The sequence below is a fragment of the Bufo gargarizans genome, chromosome 4 (assembly GCF_014858855.1).
Source record: "Bufo gargarizans isolate SCDJY-AF-19 chromosome 4, ASM1485885v1, whole genome shotgun sequence".
Taxonomy (NCBI): Eukaryota; Metazoa; Chordata; class Amphibia; order Anura; family Bufonidae; genus Bufo; species Bufo gargarizans.
Window position 1 is genome coordinate 333,593,634 of NC_058083.1, and position 18,297 is coordinate 333,611,930.

An 18,297-nucleotide genomic window follows, 5' to 3' on the forward strand; every position below is an offset into this window, starting at 1 on the left:
CCCTAACTGGTTATCTATGTTTATGGTCCTCTGGAATTCCACATTATATTGTAGTTCTGTGGTGGAAAAGCAGAATAATATTTTTTGGATTATCTGATGTTGGAAGAGATTTTACTATACAATGATAATTTTTACGCACTTAAAACCCGAAAACCCTTTTAAAACATACCTCATATAGGTGAATACAGCCCCTGTGACTAAAGAAATGTGGTAAAGAATGTTTAGTAAATTTGCAGACCTTCATACATACTCTTTGTCCCCTCCGTCATGCCACAATCCATTGAATTTGTTACTGTACACTAATCAACTGCAAGGAAAAGGACCATGAAGTCACCGTATATTTCACCTTTTAATACATTTGGTTCAAGTTACAATAAAACAATCTTCAGAGAACAGTACGAAAGTGCTTAGTGTAGTGTCATTGCATCAAACCATAGTTTGACTTCTATCTAAAAGTTCACATTAAAATCTAATGTGGGATAGTGATTGGACTAAACATTGATACATATACATATAAATATCATCATAACATTAACGGCTTATTCAGAGAGCCATATTTTTCGTTCATGTGCTATCTGCGCACAAGAAAGAATAAGAAATAAATGGCGCTATTTACACCTCCATTTTTCTGCAAAGAAACTCTGACCCCTCACTACTTTGGCCTGTGAATCATAGAACATGAACCAGTTGCCAGGTCCGTGCCTTAGGCTGAATCATACCTTAGTTTGAGAACAGTGTTACAAAAGTGAATGAAGTAATAAGCCACATTTACATCATTTTAGTTCTCCTTGTTCTTTAATGAACACATGGAAATAGCCTTTTGTCCAAGATTTCTTCTCCCAATGTTAGATAAGCAAATCAGTAATATTGTGAGCAACAGATCTCTAGTGTCAACTTAGTTATCAGACACCCCACTCAAAAACACAAAGAAGTGCCACATTAATAAAAAGTTCTACGTGCTATATTACAGTATTTACAATAAACCAATGTGCTCGCTCAAACATAGGATTCCTTAGCATACTGTATCTGATCATAAATCTCAAAGATTGGCTGACTGCATCTTCGATTTATACATTCGTGCTTGTTCCTCTGACTGGATTCATAATTGGTTCTAGCAAGTCCTGATTTTGTTCTCTCAAGCTGGCAATTTGGCAGAATTTGTTCACAAGTATTGTCCATCTTTACCTCAGTAACAGAATTGGGTCTATTGTCGTTAAGAGAAATGTTCTCTACATGAATGGAGTCTGTTGAAGGTCCAATAGGTGTAAAGCAGTCAATACTTGATACACTGTCTCTCACGGTTTGCACAGTTATGCTATGACTGTAAGGGCTTCCATTTTTATGGACTGACTCTTCATATGAGGGAGGCTTCCCAGGATTTCGTTGGTCTACCATTCTGAACACTTCATCTACAGATAATTTCCTGGCAGATTTAGGTTTTATTCTAACAACTTGTGGATGTTGGAAAGCCTTGTCCCTAAAACCATCACTCTCAGTTTGGTTCCTGTAACGAAAACTTTGGCTGAATCCATTTCGTTGTAATCCACCACCATTATCTCTGTCAGGACCCCAGCTTTGTGTTTTCGTTACCAGTTTTTTGTGTTTTGCATAACAAAAAGAATTTGAGTGCTTCTTCATTTCTTGTCCAACTTTGATCATATCATTCATGACACCGCATTTTACATATAAAGAATTGTGCCTTGGCAAATCTTTTTTATTTGGACTAAAGGGGGATACAAGTGGAGAGCTAGTAAAAACTGAACAGTCTGAGAAAGAGCTGTCAAGAGAGCAGCTTGAGGATGCACTGACTAAAACGTCATCAATGATATTTGGGTCATAGTTTGTATTAATTTTCAGACCTTTTGGCATATTCTTCCTATACAAAGCTCGATCACAGTATTTCTCGGGGGAAGTAGTAGGCAGCTTATCATTATTACACTGTAGACATTGTTTCCTGATTGCAACATCATCATGACTTCTGGTTAGCTTCTTTTCAGCTATTGGCTTATCATGCTGTGAAGGAAAAATAAATGGTTCCGAGCATCTTCTGCCCATGCTGTTGACCTCTTTTTTAAAGTGGGTTATAGGCAAATTTGAAAGAATCATATCATGGTATATTGTGTCCTGCTCATTTTCACCTCTGCTGGATCTTTGCTGCTCAGTTTGGTATCTGGTGAAAGTACCTGCATTACACTCATGGTCTGGGTCAGTACTGTCATAAGCAGAGTCATTCGGAAGAAAAGGCAATTCTGTAAAAGACAACATATGTTTTCTTAGTTTTCGTATATATGCACACTTTTAGTTATTACATACTGTATATACTCATTTATATTTCAGGTCATTTACTATATTTCAGCTTAGGGTAGGTGCACACCTCGGTTTAACTGATCCAGCTGGCTGTTACAGCAGAGAACAGTATGCCACCTAGCCGGATATTGCTGTTCACTGCTGGACTCTATTGAAATAATGTGATCCGAAGGGGATCCGGACGCTTTCCTGTCGGCTCAGTTAAACAAAGGTGTTAACTTAGGCCTGTTTCACACTGCAATTTGTATTTCCGGCAGGCTGTTCAAGCAGGGAATATCCTGCCAGAGCTCTCTGGACCGTGCAGCATTTTTTGCCCGATGGAATCCTGGCATATTTAGTTAGTGGACGGATCTCTGTTAAACCCCATTATTGTCAACTGGGCTGGCAAGCATTCTGGTAACATCCAGCAATGCCGGATCCAGAGAGCTCTGGCAGTGTGAAACATGCCTTAACGTAAGTACTTTTCAGGTGTAGGGTTTAAAAAAAGCCAAAGATCCCTGATTTTCAGATCTCTTTGGCTATGAGTGAATGAGACCTGTAGATCATAGAATTCTGAACTGTAGTTTTCAAGTGTATGGAGAGAACACAATGGTGATCATATCTAAGAAATTTTACATAGGACCAGGGTTGTCACGATACCAAAATTTTGATTCCATTTTGAAACCATAAAAAAGTATTGAGATACTATTCGATACCACGCGAAAAAAATAAAACCCCAAAAAAGCTGCGTGCATTCCGCATTTTATGGAACAACTGCTCCATAATCGAACAGTTCTATCCTATTTTTTGGGGGTACAAGTGACAAAAAAATGGCGAATCCCAAATTTATTTTTTCTGTTATGGCGTTCACCGTATAGGAGATATTTTTTTATGTTTTATCGGTTTGGACTTTTTGGACGTGAGGATATAAACAGATTCATTTTAAAAATAATAACTTCATGCCACAAACTACTGAATATTCAAATATAAGTAGACACCAAGTGACATGTACAATGTTACTTTACCTTCTTTACATACCTGGACTATTAATGTTTTCTAGAGATTCCTGTTCCAAATTGCTGATTAACTGTGATACATCTTCACCAAACAATTCAGAGCAGTGATCTATGAAGAACTCAACCAGCAATGTGACCTGGTAAAATAAGGACACATAGAAGTAAGCATACAGGGAGTCAAAACTGAAAAAAATAAAAATGAAACTTTTATGTTTTGTGGATTTAAAGAGTGAATTAATTACATTGACATATTTCCTCTATAAATGAAGAAATCTTTCCAAATATGACTCTAAGGCAGGCATCCTCAAACTGCGGCCCTCCAGCTGTTGCAAAACTACAACTCCCAGCATGCCTGAACAGCCTACAGGTATCAGCCTACAGCAGGGCATTGTGGGAGTTGTAGTTTTACAACAGCTGGAGGGCCGCAGTTTGAGGATGCCTGCTCTAAGCTATTATAGGTAGAACTGTTAATATAGTAATATGGTATACAAGGCAGAACCCAGGGGTATACACAAAGGATTAAAACTGCCCCCTTGGTGTCTGGCTGGCACTCAAAGACAGTAATTTAAGATTCTTAGAGGAACTGTACACAGATGTCTCCTTCTCTTTAAAGTGGTTGTACACCTTTATGTGCATCTTTAAGTTTTTTTTACATACCCCACAGCATTTCAGCAGACCCACTGTGGTGATCATATTTACCTGATCCCCGCCAAAAAGGTTCTGACTCCATTGTTGCCCTATTGTTGTCATTGTGTCAACATCCGGTTTGTCATGGGCATGCGATCTCTGCAGCCAATTACAGTCCATAGCAGTGACCTATCAACCAATGATTGGCTGCAGTGGTCACGTGCTTCACGTCAAACTGGATTTTAACAAGAGGACATCCAAGGTTCAGACCGGCAGCGATGGAACCAGAACCAGTGTTGTGGGGTTTGTAAAAAAAAAACAAAAAAAAAATTCATAAAGGTGCACGACTCCTTTAAGCACTGGGGAGAGGATCTTTGTGTAATATTGCTGAAAGAACGTTAAAAAAGTTACTTTGCCATGAAAGAGCTGGGCATGGGGCAGACTGAAAAACAGAAAAGAGCACGTTTTGGAATAGAGAGGAAGAGCTGTCAGTGAACTGGGCTGGAGCTGGGGAGAGGAGAGTCATATATCTGGTCCAGTCACATAATACTGGTCTAGGATGGCTGTGGACTGGTTAAAGTTGCAAAATAAAATTAAAAAATATCTTATTGATTTTGTAATTTAAGGGCAGCCATGTTTTACCAGTTATTCCATTTTAAAGTTAGGCTACTTTCACACTCGCGTTTTGGGGGCGGATCCATCATGGATCTGCAAAAACAGATCCATTACAATAATACAACTGCATGCATCCGTTCAGAACGGATCCGTTTGTATTATCTGTAACATAGCCAAGACGGATCCGTCATGAACTCTATTGAAAGTCAATGGGGAGATGGATTTGTTTTACATTGTGTCAGATTGTGTCATAGAAAACAGTCACTATTGACTTACATTGTGTGTCAGGATGGATACGTTTGGCTCAGTTTCATCAAGCAGGCAGCATTTTGGTGTCCGCCTCCAGAACGGAATGGTGAGGCGAACTTATGCATTCTGAGCGGATCCTTTACCATTCAGAATGCATTAGGGCAAAACTGATCCGTTTTGGACCGCTTGTGAGAGCCCTAAACAGATCTCACAAACGGAAAGCCAAAACGCCAGTGTGAAAGTAGCCTTACTGATATGGTAAATGCTAAACTATGCAGTGGTGCTTGAAGATAGTTATTTTATTGCTATCCTTTTCCAACATGTCACTCGTTCTTCTGTTTACCTTTTCGTTCAGCTCCTTTTGAGTTTCAAGGGGAAGGTTCTTATCAACCTGAGGGATGAGCATGGTTGGAGCAATGCAAACTGCTAAGTTTCTGGCGTCCATCTTGTTTATATCTGAAGCTTTACTAATATGATGGAGAACACATATCAAGTGTCGTAGCAAAATAAAATTTGGTTTTGGTAGTTTCTCTGAAGCACTGCAAAAAGGGAAACAAAAAGCAGTTAGAATTTCTGAAATCTTAGTCCAACCATTCTAAAAACTTCCAACTCATGCATGAAACTAAAGACTTCCCTACAAAAGAGGAACTAGAATGCAAAATTTTTCACCAAAAACTCCCGTTCAGATTCTGATACGTTCAGGTTAGACTAGCTGAAGCAGCAGTAACAAAAAAAAAAAAAAGTGATCCTTGGGCATGTAGATTAGTAATAGCTGTTAATATACAGCATAGGCCAAAAGCAGATAAGCAATAAATAAAAGTAAAAAAAAAGTGTTTGAATTTCTAAAACTCATGAAGAAAAAAAACTATAAATAGATTAAATATACAATGGTCACTCTGACAACAGTGGTCTCAAATTGCTATATTTTCAACTTCCAATGGACAATCGCAGAGTACAACCATAATGAATTTACCATGCCAAAATCACAGCCAGTCTATGGCACATGTGATTGGAAGGAAGATTCAGATCAGAATGAATATTTTACTGGTAGCAGATACATGATTGGCCACAACACTGTATGTACTGTGTGTACTGTTACTATACAAGACCTTAAAGAAGCTCTCACCTTTTCATTTCCTCAATTTTCTCTTCCAACCTTGGCTTCTCCAATGAAGACATCCACTTGCTATAAAGTTCAGATGACAGCAGCTGGTTTGGGATCCCTCTTAAGAAATCCTGATATTGAGAGAATATTTTTTAGATTATTTGACATACATAGACAAATATGGTAGATTTATCAGTTACAAAGCAGGATACTGAAAGACCTTTGATTTGATTCTGAAGTGAATGGGGGTTCTGGGTTCTGTATAGCTACAGGGTCAGGCAGTACATATTCACAAGGTGCTGGCTCACCATGTGTGGGGAACAGCGTTTAGGTTCACCAACAAGACACGCTGCCTTGGTTAGGGCATTTCGATACAGAGATAGGACAGGAAATTGAACCGTGGAAACAGATAAGTGAAAGCCATTCTCCCTAATGGACAACCATTGTAATAAGATGAAACAACCAGATGTTCCCACAAGAAGCATCATTGATAATTTTAGACTCCAAAAAGTAAATAATGGTAAAGGACATAGTAGTCTAATTTACCTTAAATACAACAGCCAATAGGTGCACAGATTTGCTTTTCAAGTCCAAGTCCCTTCCATAGTTCAGGTCATCCTTGAGTTCCTTGCGAGCTCGCTCATTGGCAGCTTTGCGAAAAATGCCTTCCGTCTGTGGACCTTGCACTCTCAGGATAGTTAATATGTCCTGAAGAGAAATTATGAAAAAGGAATTGTTTCTTTATGTCAATACTTTTGTGGTATATTTATTACTGGTAAATGAACTAACTGTCCTCTATTCTCTAGGTTCACAACTTATGGTAGACATAGCCTAGGAGGTACATACTCTTGAGTTACCTCAAGGCTGTGCTGTCTTGAGGTACTGTAAATAAAAGAAACCACCACCTTAGCTCCACAAGATATCATTTGTTTAAGTATGGGGTTTTTGGCTCTAAACGATAAATTTCACCAATCTGTCCAAAGTAAATTAGTTGATAAAGCATGTCCTTTATGGAGTAGGATAACCAGCATTACTAGGTTGTATTAACATTTGGTAGTTATGTCTTAAACCCCTTAATTTCTCCACAAATTTGGAACAAACATGGAAACAACTGAGACAAATCTGTCATGTGTAAGGCTACTATCACATCTGTGTTTTCCTTTCTGGTTTTGAGATCCGGCAAAGGATCTCAAAACCGGAGGAAAAACACATCAGTTTTGTCCATTCGTTGTCAATGGGGACAAAAGTGAACAAACCAGAAAGGAGTGCACCAAATGCATTCTATTCCATTTTGTAGCTTTCCCATGCTGGACACAAAACCACTTCAAGCAGACGGATCAGGCATGAAATAAAATGTAAGTCAATAGTGCCGGATCCGTTTTTCGGACACGGAAAAAAACGGATCCGGCACCCATTGACTTACAATGATTTTAGTGCCGGATCCATCTTGTTCATTTTGGAGATAATACAATGGAATCCATTCTGAACGGATGGAGACGGTTGTATTATTGACCGGATGCGTTTTTGCTGATCCCCTGCCGGATCCAGCAAAAACTTTTATTTTTTTCTTTCTGGTCAAAGCCATTTTTATGTCAGAAAATAGGTGTAACATACAGTCATGGTAGTTTGAAAAACCCAGCTGTACTCGTAGAAAGCGGATTTATCAAGAAACCATTTTCATTTTACAATGAAGGAGCTCACGAGCGGAGCAGAACGCTTCCGTCCAGCCCTGATGCAGTCTGAATGGATGCGGATCCGCTCAGACTGCATCAGTCTGGCGGCGTTCAGCCTCCGCTCCGCTCGCCTCCGCACGGCCGTGCGGACACCTGAACGCTGCTTGCAGCGTTCAGCTGTCCGCCTGGCCGTGCGGAGGCGTGCGGATCTGTCCAGACTTACAATGTAAGTCAATGGGAACGGATCCGCTTGAAGATGACACCATATGGCTCAATCTTCAAGCGGATCCATCCCCCATTGACTTTACATTGAAAGTCTGAACGGATCCGCTCAGGCTACTTTCGCACTTAGAAATTTTTCTAAGTTATTAATGCAGACGGATCCGTACTGAACGGAGCCTCCGTCTGCATTAATATGATCGGATCCGTTCAGAACGGATCCGATCAAGCGCAAGTGTGAAAGTAGCCTTAGTCAATAGGAGCCGGATCTGTTTTATTTCATGTCAGAGAAAACGGATCCAGCACCTTTGACTTACATTTTGTTTCATACCAGATCCGTCTTGATCAGTATCCCATGACGCACACAAAAGCTCTGCTTGCAACGTTTTTGTGTGTGGCATGGGAACAAAACAGAACGGAATGCATTCTGGTGCACTCCGTTCCATTCAGTTCAGTTTTGTCCCTATTGACAATGAATGGAGACAAAACTGAAGCGTTTTCATCCGGTTTTGAGATCCTATGGTGGAGGTGAAAGTAGCCTTATACACATAAAGCATTTACTATTCTTTTGGACGCTTGTACTATTAAGTGTAACTGTATCCACTCAAAAGGCCACCAAGAAGACATTTCCTGTCTACCACCAAACATTCCCATGAACAAGAGCAGCACTATTTCCGGAAGCATAATGAAAAAAAGACCTTTCTCTAATTGTATACAGCCCCTTTACAAAAACAAATAGAAATCTTGCTTACAAGTATTGCTTTGGGAAGGTTGTCCTCCTCACAGATAATGGATAGTGGTTGGTCAAATAAGGTGGTCTTTAGTTCTGGTGGACTTGAAGACTCTGAGAGGTTTGAGCTTCGTCTTAATGTAAAGGGCCAGGAGATGACTGCTTTTCTCTTCTTGGGGCTTTCTGGACAGAGCAAGAAAAGAGACACAAATGAAATGAAATGTTGTGGCAAACCACAAGAGAAATATTCTGCTTAGACCTGTCATACTGGGAAAGTTCTATCATATCAGTTTCCAGTGTGGGCACTCTGACAGTATGTCACATAACTATACCAAAACAGACCAACCATTGCAGAATTATCCACTGCGGGTCTCATCACCTGTGGATTTGAAAACTTTGCTGTGGTTGAGGTTTATGAAAAAAAAACTATTCACTTATATTGGACTATAATTTCCTGCAAATTTCTAGTGCAGAATCCACATTGCAAATCTGCCACGTCTGATTGCTATCATCGTCATTCTGCATCTAGTTCTTAACTAGAACCAAACTCCATAAAGCAACGATTTTACTCACCGATGGCATGGTAGATGCCCCCCTCACCGATCACGTCTGCCAATAATTGGTACTTCTTGGCATCTGCCTGTGAAAAAGAATAAAGAAACTATAAGATATGACTGGATATTATTCAGATCCATTAAACTAAAGAATATTACTAAAATAATTTACAATTTGCTGTCTTAGGAAACGCCATACATTTCCATCACTCAGACATTATCAAGTCACCATAAATTTCATTGCTGTCATCATGAATCAGGCACATTTATATTCAGAGGCTGGAAACCTGGCTGAAAATGAGCTGCCCACACTGTTCATTATAAAGCATTAGATTGGTTTCTTTTAAAGGGATCCGGTCATCAGTTTGTCCCTCTAAAATGGTCCCACCATACTCCACATTATGAAAAGCCCATTCTTAAAGGGAACCTGTCACCTGGATTTGATGTATAGAGTTGAGGACATGGGTTGCTAGATGGCCGCTAGCACATCCGCAATACCCAGTCCCCATAGCTCTGTGTGCTTTTATTGTGTTAAAAAAAAAAAAGATTTGATACATATGCAAATTAACCTGAGATGAGTCCTGTATGTGAGATGAGTCAGGGACAGGACTCATCTCAGGAAATTTGCATATGTATCAAATCAGTTTTTTTACACAATAAAAGCACACAGAGCTATGGGGACTGAGTATTGTGGATGTGCTAGCGGCCATCTAGCAACCCATGTCCTCAGCTCTATACACAAAATCCCGGTGACAGGTTCCCTTTAATGTATCCCTGTTTGTTTCCAGTAGCCTAGTGTAACTTACAAAAAAAGTTTTTAAATGTCCTGCATTGTAAGTAGATACGGCCAAAGGTGTAGATCGGTTGTATATTCTGTTTGGAAGTCTCTGGCTTTTTTTTATCTGTAACACAAACCCCTCTTTCATTGATTGATGTGGATGTCTTCTCCATATCTAGCACTTGTGCTCCAGCAGTGAACTGGCACATACATATTGGGAATTCCCTGTTGTGGGCAGAGGCTTCAGTTCCCTTCTGCTCGTGAACTGGTTGCTATCTACCTCCCAAGTAGAACACCATTCACAGCAGTACAGTGGAAGCTCTTGATTCGAAGAAAACAGGATGCGTCATCCATATCAATCAAGGAAATACAAAGTGGGTTACATATGAAAACTTTGGAAATGTCCAAGCAGGATAAAAGGCCTCTTTACACTGATTGATATAGCGGATGATTGTCAGGAAGGAAGCATTCCTTACTGATAATCGCCTGCTCATCAGTGGAGGGAGCCTCTGCATTTACATGCAGCGCTCTCCTCCACAGTAACAGGAGCAGCGATCACTAATGCCATCACTCATCCCCATACAGAATCATGGCAGGCAGCAGAGGCTGTTTAGATGGCCCAATCTGCTGCCGACAACTGATGATTTAGATGACTGCATGAAAGATGTGATTACCTGTTCATTGTATCAGTGGCACCTTTAAATGGCCGATTATCTCAAAGGAGCGTTCGTACAAACACTCGCTAGCGATAATCTGCCAGAATATTGGGCGGTGAAAAGGGGCCTTAAGTTATGCTGCACTACTGGGGACAAATAGGGATACATTTTGAAAAGTCTAATTGATTGATTGTAAGCCGGGTTCTCTGTAATGTCTGATTTTGTTTGTACAGATGTAGCAGAGTTAACAGTCACAGTCATCACGTGATAATTAGATGCAATAACTCACCAAGTGTGTGTGTTAACTCTACTGCATTTGCCTAGACTTGAATAAGAAGTACAGATGCAGCAGAGTTAACAGTCACAGTCATAACACGTTAACTGTGATAACTCATCAAGTATGACTGTTAGCTCTACTACATCTGTACATGTTCCCTCTGATTGCAAAGTGATACAGAATATGCTGATGCTATAGAAATAAAGATTATTATTATAATAGGTCTTTACATAACCTAGAGCATGGTAGGAAAACTTTTAAAAGCTGTTGAGATATATATATATATATATATATATATACACACACACACACACACACACACACACACAGAGAAAGGTCATGCAGTGAATAGACTATTGTGCATAATTTGAACTGCTAAGCTCATCCTCCTGATGTCATTCATTGTTTCCACTAAACAGAACAGTATATGAATAAATGAGAAGTAGATTTTTCTTTTAAGAGGAACCATTCATGGTTGTTTCCTCCATTCAAACACATACAAAACATACATCAGTGACTCACTTCTGTATGGCAGTCGATTAAGGTATCCATGTTGTTGGCAGCCAGAGCTTTAGACTGCAATGAAAATAAAATAAGGATCGTGATGATGATGACGACGGAGTCTGAACTCAGGCATATAAACTAAAACATATAGCTCATATAGTATACTTACAGCATTGCAGCCTGTGAGAACCTTCATTAGTAATGCTGCACAGGGGGCAGTAGTACCCTCAATCCCACCAACTTCTCTTATCTGCCTGTAAGCAGAAATCGTTTGGTTAGCTGTCAGAATCCAACTGAACCTTCAGGAGATCTAAACCCATCTATGGTCACTTTATTCTCATCTTTTGCATAATACTTTAATCAATAATAACATCTACTATTTGTTTTGTATATTTATGGTTGAGTTTTCACTTCAGTTATTTGATCAGTTATTTGCATAATTTATTGCGCACCACAAACAGGTGCAGGTCAAAAACACAGAACAGGTGCAAATCTTTACTTTAGGCCTCTTGCACACGAACGTTGTGTGCCCATGGCCATATTGCGGTCCGCATACGGCGGGTCGGCAATACACAGGCACCGGCCCCGGCCCGTGTGCACTCCGCATCATGGATGCGGACCCATTCACTTGAATGGGTCCACAATCACGGAGATGCGCAACTGAAGCTCTAACTGTTGGAAATAACTCATCGAATAACCGAAATGTGAACTTAGCCTATCATGTGCACATGAAAAAATTTAGGGAACACAAGGGCCATTCTAATGGGGTATTGCAAAATATGAAAAGAGCAAACACTATTATATCATTATGGTTATTGTATTGTATTCTGTATATATTATATACATGGTAAATGGTATATATTCAAAATGCTCTACTTCATGCCACCTGGTGGTCATAGGTGGTTCCACATGTGTAAAGCTACAGTTCTCCTTTCAGCAAGGATGATCCTGTAATAGCTTTGAGTGGCATGCTTACTCTTGCAGCTTTACTAAATTATTTTTTATGTAATTTTTAACCACGTATTATCTCAGACTGAGTGAATAAAGTCTAGAGAAAAGGCAATGCATAAAGGACATGAGCTGGAACCTTTCATCAATTTTTGCAACTTTAATTTTGAATTAGACTTGCAGTATACAGTAGCTATCCTGTGGGCTATATACATGTAAGTATGTGTGTTTATGTAGCCATGCAGTTTCTGTGGTTCATTACAAACTCAACATGCACAGTGCAAGTTATCAACCCAATAGTACTGAAAAACATGTTATCTAGAAGGGTGTCGCTTGAATGGCTGCACGTGAAAAGGGCGACTGTTCATCTCTTCAACCACAGGCAACTCCCATGGTGACACAATCAACATAACAGATAAAAAACAAAGTTTGAGCGGGTCAGATTATGTACACAGTGTCCTGTGATATCTACTCTGATAGTAGAGGTCTCATCATTGCAACCTTAAGAGCAGTGCTCGAATCTATAAAATCCTTGATACATCATATAAACCATAAGAACACACTATCAATTCAGAAACAGAAGCAAATCAAGTATTTACTATCATTTTATATATTATATTAGAGTCAAAAGTCACTAGGAATGACATACTTCAACATGCTGGATAACGAATAAATACCCTATACCTGTAATACACATGTCTAAATTAAGTAAGACAGTGATATATGTAATATAACTGCGCAAGGCGCATAAACAGTGAGCACGTTGTACACCACAGAGCTATAACTCCTCAGGTCACATGCAAGTAATATGAATATGAGCCATTGAAGGTAGAGTTAGGTATAAGGTATGAATGTTAACATGATTTGTCCTATTGAGCAAGAGAAATGTGATCTGTATGCATTTTCTGTACACAGCCGTGGAATATGTAGGCGTAATATAAATAATAGCTAATAACAATAATAATTCATATAAAAACATCCAATTATCTATGTAGAAAAATGTAATTTTAATAGCGTTTTTGCTGCCCTATTAACTTTTCATTCATCATTCATTTCTTATTGTCATACATTGTATTGGGCCACTTACCACACAAGTGTATCCAGCCAGAGTTCCTTCACTTCACAAGAACTGTAACAAAGAGGAGACAAGGTGCATTACCATCCAGCGCCAGGCTACAGTCTAGTGAAGTGTTCTCCACGCTTTCCTATTTTGTGTAGGGGGCAGGTGGAAATTCACAAGAGTCACGGAGACAGGAAGAAGCATCATTGTGGGTTGCTCTGTAAAAGTCACTGTTTTGCAAAGCACGCCTGCTTCCTCCTCTCTCATACAGGGGACTAGTAGTGGAAATCATGACAATACCCAGGTAAAATCACCCATGACATCACGGCCTGTGTTCTGGTGCCACCAAAACAATAAATCCTCCTTTTACGCAGACATTACATCCGATAACCAAAAGGAGCTTCATCAAAATCAGTATTACACGTAAAAGTATTATCATTAGATACAAGAACAATTAATAATAAGTTGCATTGTTTAGTGAAAGTTGTCAGAGGTAGTGGGTGTAAAACAAATGTCACAGAAGAAGAAAACATGTTTTTTCTGGGTGGGGTTAATTAAAGTGGCATTCCGCCATATGCTCAGAATAGGTAATCAATTCTGTTGAGTGAAGCATCCGAAGCAGAATTCGGTCTGAAATTTAGTAAAACTTCAGTTCTAAACAAATCAGCGTTTCTTCGCACTTCGTGTTAAATCATTTTTTCTAAAATGGCAGCTACACATTTTAGAAAGTGAAAGTAAATGTAGAGGAGACAAGCCCAGGAACGAGAGATCACCCATAATTCCAGGCAGCCTGCTAATCTGCATGTGAGGTTACAGCTAGGCAGAGCCCTATAAAACTCTGATCCCGCTCGTTCGCCGCCATTTTCTTGTGAGCTAAGCATTGGGTGAGACGTGACAAGACGCTTATGCACTAGGGACATTGTTGCTGCAAACTGTTAACAGGGACTGTAGGATAATATTGGAGAGGGAGAGTGCAGGGAGAGTGCAGGGAGAGTGCAGGGAGAGTGCAGGGAGACTGCAGGGAGACTGCAGGGAGAGTGCAGGGAGACTGCAGGGAGAGTGCAGGGAGAGTGCAGGAAGACTGCAGGGAGAGTGCAGGGAGAGTGCAGGGAGACTGCAGGGAGAGTGCAGGGAGACTGCAGGGAGAGTGCAGGAGACTTCTGAACTACAGACTCTGCTACAATTTATTGTGGTGTACATAACTGTGCAGTGCACCAAGAGTCATAGGTATTCCATTCTGTTAGCTGTAGAGTTATTGTGCAGTCAGTATTATAGGCAGATTGGCCCAGGTATACCTGATTTATAGCGATTCTTGTTAAATTGGAGGTGTAGCAGGCTAACGATGTTGCAGAGATAATGGTGTAGCTGAGTGGATGAACACACTGATGTTGCAGCGTTGAAGAGTACACTGATGTAGCAGAGTACTTAGGCAAGCAGACAGGTGGTAAGAAGGGATGGCAAGTTCTTCTTGAACATTAAGGCGGTGTCTCGATGCATGAACTGGGTTTAAATGACCTGGTGGGATTATGTCACGCTATTGCAAGCCAAGTTCTGTGATGTTTGAGCAATGCGAAAGAGAAGTAACTGAGCTGAGACAAGGGGGAGAGCAAGGTAGTAAGTGGTGCAGGAACAGGGAAAGACTTGTGCTCATGCACATGAGTGTAACTGCAGTGGCTGCAGAAGATATCATTAGAACAGGGCTCCAAAGACTTTGATACTGTGGTATCGGAATGTGTAAGTGGTATCCATGGCTCCCCACTCCAGGATGGGGAAAATAACATAGTTGGACACAGGTACAACCTGCAAAAAGAATATTTACTGCTCTCGCATGGGGCAACATGTCTGACATATAGAATATTCTTAAAAGAATCAAGAGGCTAGGTGGTTATTTTTCCACATAGGGCAATGAATGGTTACAGAGTCTCTATAATGAAACAGTCTTAGGTAGAAAAGAAGGCATTGCTTACTCTTTCCCTTGGCTTGTGGTGCACCTAACCTCCCTGGGTGTTGACACCTTGGTTGGGATCTCCACTAGGTACAGTAGCAGCAATAAAGGTGGCTGAGGAGCAGTTAGTTCCCCAGATTCTCCAGGCTTGCAGTATTTCTCTACTCGCAACCACTCTACACTCTCCCTGCATAATCATGGTATCCGTCTCCTTGCAGCACTCAGTATTGCACACAGTATTGCTGTCAGTTGGACACCTCAGCTCAGTTTACTTAGCAACTGGCCTTGGTCACAGACCTGTCTTCTCTATAGGCCTTGGCTGCTATCAGGATGTGGGGCTAGGCTGCTTCTTTATATCCCTCAGCTTTGACTTCTACTACTGTGTGGTGCTCAGTTGCATTTGTGACTTTACTGTCACAGCAGATTTGTACCTATGACTGACTGACCTGTTACATGTGCGCTTGGCAGCTGAAGGCATCTGTGTTGGTCCCATGTTCATATTTGCCCACATTGCTGAGAAAAATGAAATTCTAATACATGAAAATGTTCCTCCGAGGTGTTGCCATTACACCTAGAGGATCCGCTTTCTCTGCAATTGCAGCGTCCTCTCCACTGATCCTCTAGGTGTAATGGCAGCTCCTCTTTGTTCCTAGAAGCTCATTTGCATATATTAAAAGTTAATTTTTCTGAGCAGTGCAGGCACATATGAACATGGGACCAACACAGATGCCTTCAGCTGCCGAGCGCACGTGGAACAGGTCAGCCAGGTACAAATCTGTTCACAGATGCCCTTTAACCTTGTGGAAGAGATAATTGTGTGCATCACCCAAGTTCTGTAGCATGACATCACTGTGTGCATTTTCTAGGACATAAAAATATGAGATATAGTAGATTTGCAGTAGATTTGATATGGTGTCAGGAGTTAGGGCTCTTTCACATGGGCGTCATGTTTTTTGCCCGGATAAGAGGCGGGTGCATTGCGGGAAAATGCACGATTTTTCAGCGCGAGTGCAAAACATTGTCATGCGTTTTTCACTCGCGTGAGAAAAATCGCGCATGTTTGGTACCCAAACCCGAACTTCTTCACAGAAGTTCGGGCTTGGGATTGATGTTCTGAAGATTGTATTATTTTCCCTTATAACATGGTTATAAGGGAAAATAATAGCATTCTGACTACAGAATGCATAGTATAATAGTGTTGGAAGGGTTAAAAAAAATAAAAATGACCTGTGGTGACGTCAGATCACATGCTCCAATCACATGGTCCATCACCATGGTGATGGAGCATGTGATCTGACATCACCACAGGTCCTTTAGCCCAAGCCCACAGCTAGCAAAGAACAGACCGGGAATGAACTACGCGAACAAGAGGATAAAGTGAGTTAACTTTTTAATTTTTTTAACCCTTCCAGCACTATTATACTATGCATTCTGTAGTCAGAATGCTATTATTTTCCCTTATAACCATGATATAAGGGAAAATAATACAGTGAATAGACTGTCACCTAGAACCCATGCGTGAAAATCGCACCGCATCCGCACTTGCTTGCGGATGCTTGCGATTTTCACACAACCCCATTCACTTCTATGGGGCCTGCGTTGCGTGGATTATCGCAACGCACAAAGAGGAGCATGCTGCGATTTTCACGCAACGCATAAGTGATGCATGAAAATCACCGCTCATGTGAACAGCCCCATAGAAATGAATGGGTCGGGATTCAGTGCGGGTGCAAGGCGTTCAACTCACGCACCCGCGCGGAATAATCGCTCGTGTGAAAGGGGCCTTAGGGTACCTGTTACAGAATTTTGCACCACTGCCTTCAAATATACTTTAGAACACTCTTTATTTTTGGGCGTATTAGGTTTGATAGAATGACCGGTCAATTACACTCGCCATCCTGACACTTTGACCCCATATCACAACCCTGCAGCGCTAGACAATAAATTGATTAAAGACTATTTTGTATAGCTTCCAGAAACTCTGAGTATATTGAAGATCTTAAAGCCTCCAAAACACCTCTTCTTCTTCACCCACTTTTCCTAATTGCAACCTATTTGAGCATGCTACTAAGGCCTCATGCACACGACAGTATTTTTTCACGGTCTGCAAAAACGGGGTCCGTAGGTCCGCGATACATGACCATTTTTTCGTCCGTGGGTCTTCTTTGATTTTTGGAGGATCCACGGACATGAAAAAAAAGTCGTTTTGGTGTCCGCCAGGCAGTGCGGAGCCAAACGGATCCGTCCTGAATTACAATGCAAGTCAATGGGGACAGATCCGTTTGACGTTGACACAATATGGTGCAATTGCAAACGGATCCGTCCCCCATTGACTTTTAATGTAAAGTCAGGAGTCCCTTTTATACCATCGGATCGGAGTTTTCTCCAATCCGATGGTATATTTTAACTTGAAGCGTCCCCATCACCATGGGAACGCCTCTATGTTAGAATATACTGTCGGATATGAGTTAGATCGTGAAACTCAGATCCGACAGTATATTCTAACACAGAGGCGTTCCCATGGTGATGGGGACGCTTCAGGTTAGCATATACTAAAAAACTGTGTACATGACTGCCCCCTGCTGCCTGTTTTTAACTCATTTGTGGCCAGTGCGGCCCCCCTCCCTCCCCTGTAGTTAACTCATTGTTGGCCAGTGCGGCCGGCCCCCCTCCCTCCCCTGTAGTTAACTCATTGTTGGCCAGTGGGCCCCCCCTCCCTCCCCTGTAGTTAACTCATTGGTAGCCAGTGGGCCCCCCCCTCCCTCCCCTGTAGTTAACTCGTTGGTGGCCAGCCCCCCTCCCTCCCCTGTAGTTAACTCATTGGTGGCCAGTAGGCCCCCCTCCCTCCCCTGTAGTTAACTCGTTGGTGGCCAGTGGACCCTCTCCCCTCCCTCCCCCTCCTAATTAAAATCTCCCCCCCTATCATTGGTGGCAGTGGAGAGTACCGATCGGAGTCCCAGTTTAATCACTGGGGCTCCGATCGGTAACCATGGCAACCGGGACGCTACTGCAGAAACGGTTGCCATGGTTACTTAGCAATTTGTAGATGCATCAT

General features: G+C 41.2%; 1 protein-coding gene across 1 annotated transcript in view; it reads right to left on the reverse strand.

Moving 5' to 3' along the window:
* Positions 1 to 330: 330 nt before the first annotated feature.
* LOC122935412 (T-cell activation Rho GTPase-activating protein-like) overlaps positions 331 to 18,297 on the reverse strand; it is a 194,580-nt gene continuing 176,613 nt past the window's right edge. Inside the window, exons 5-14 of the mRNA XM_044291183.1 lie at positions 13,325 to 13,393; positions 11,459 to 11,543; positions 11,308 to 11,361; positions 9,094 to 9,160; positions 8,543 to 8,703; positions 6,445 to 6,606; positions 5,920 to 6,029; positions 5,137 to 5,332; positions 3,325 to 3,439; positions 331 to 2,249 (exon numbers count right to left, since the gene is read on the reverse strand). Of these exons, the coding sequence (XP_044147118.1) occupies positions 997 to 2,249; positions 3,325 to 3,439; positions 5,137 to 5,332; positions 5,920 to 6,029; positions 6,445 to 6,606; positions 8,543 to 8,703; positions 9,094 to 9,160; positions 11,308 to 11,361; positions 11,459 to 11,543; positions 13,325 to 13,393 (2,272 nt within the window). The 3' untranslated portion in view covers positions 331 to 996. The remainder of the gene's footprint in view (positions 2,250 to 3,324; positions 3,440 to 5,136; positions 5,333 to 5,919; positions 6,030 to 6,444; positions 6,607 to 8,542; positions 8,704 to 9,093; positions 9,161 to 11,307; positions 11,362 to 11,458; positions 11,544 to 13,324; positions 13,394 to 18,297) is intronic.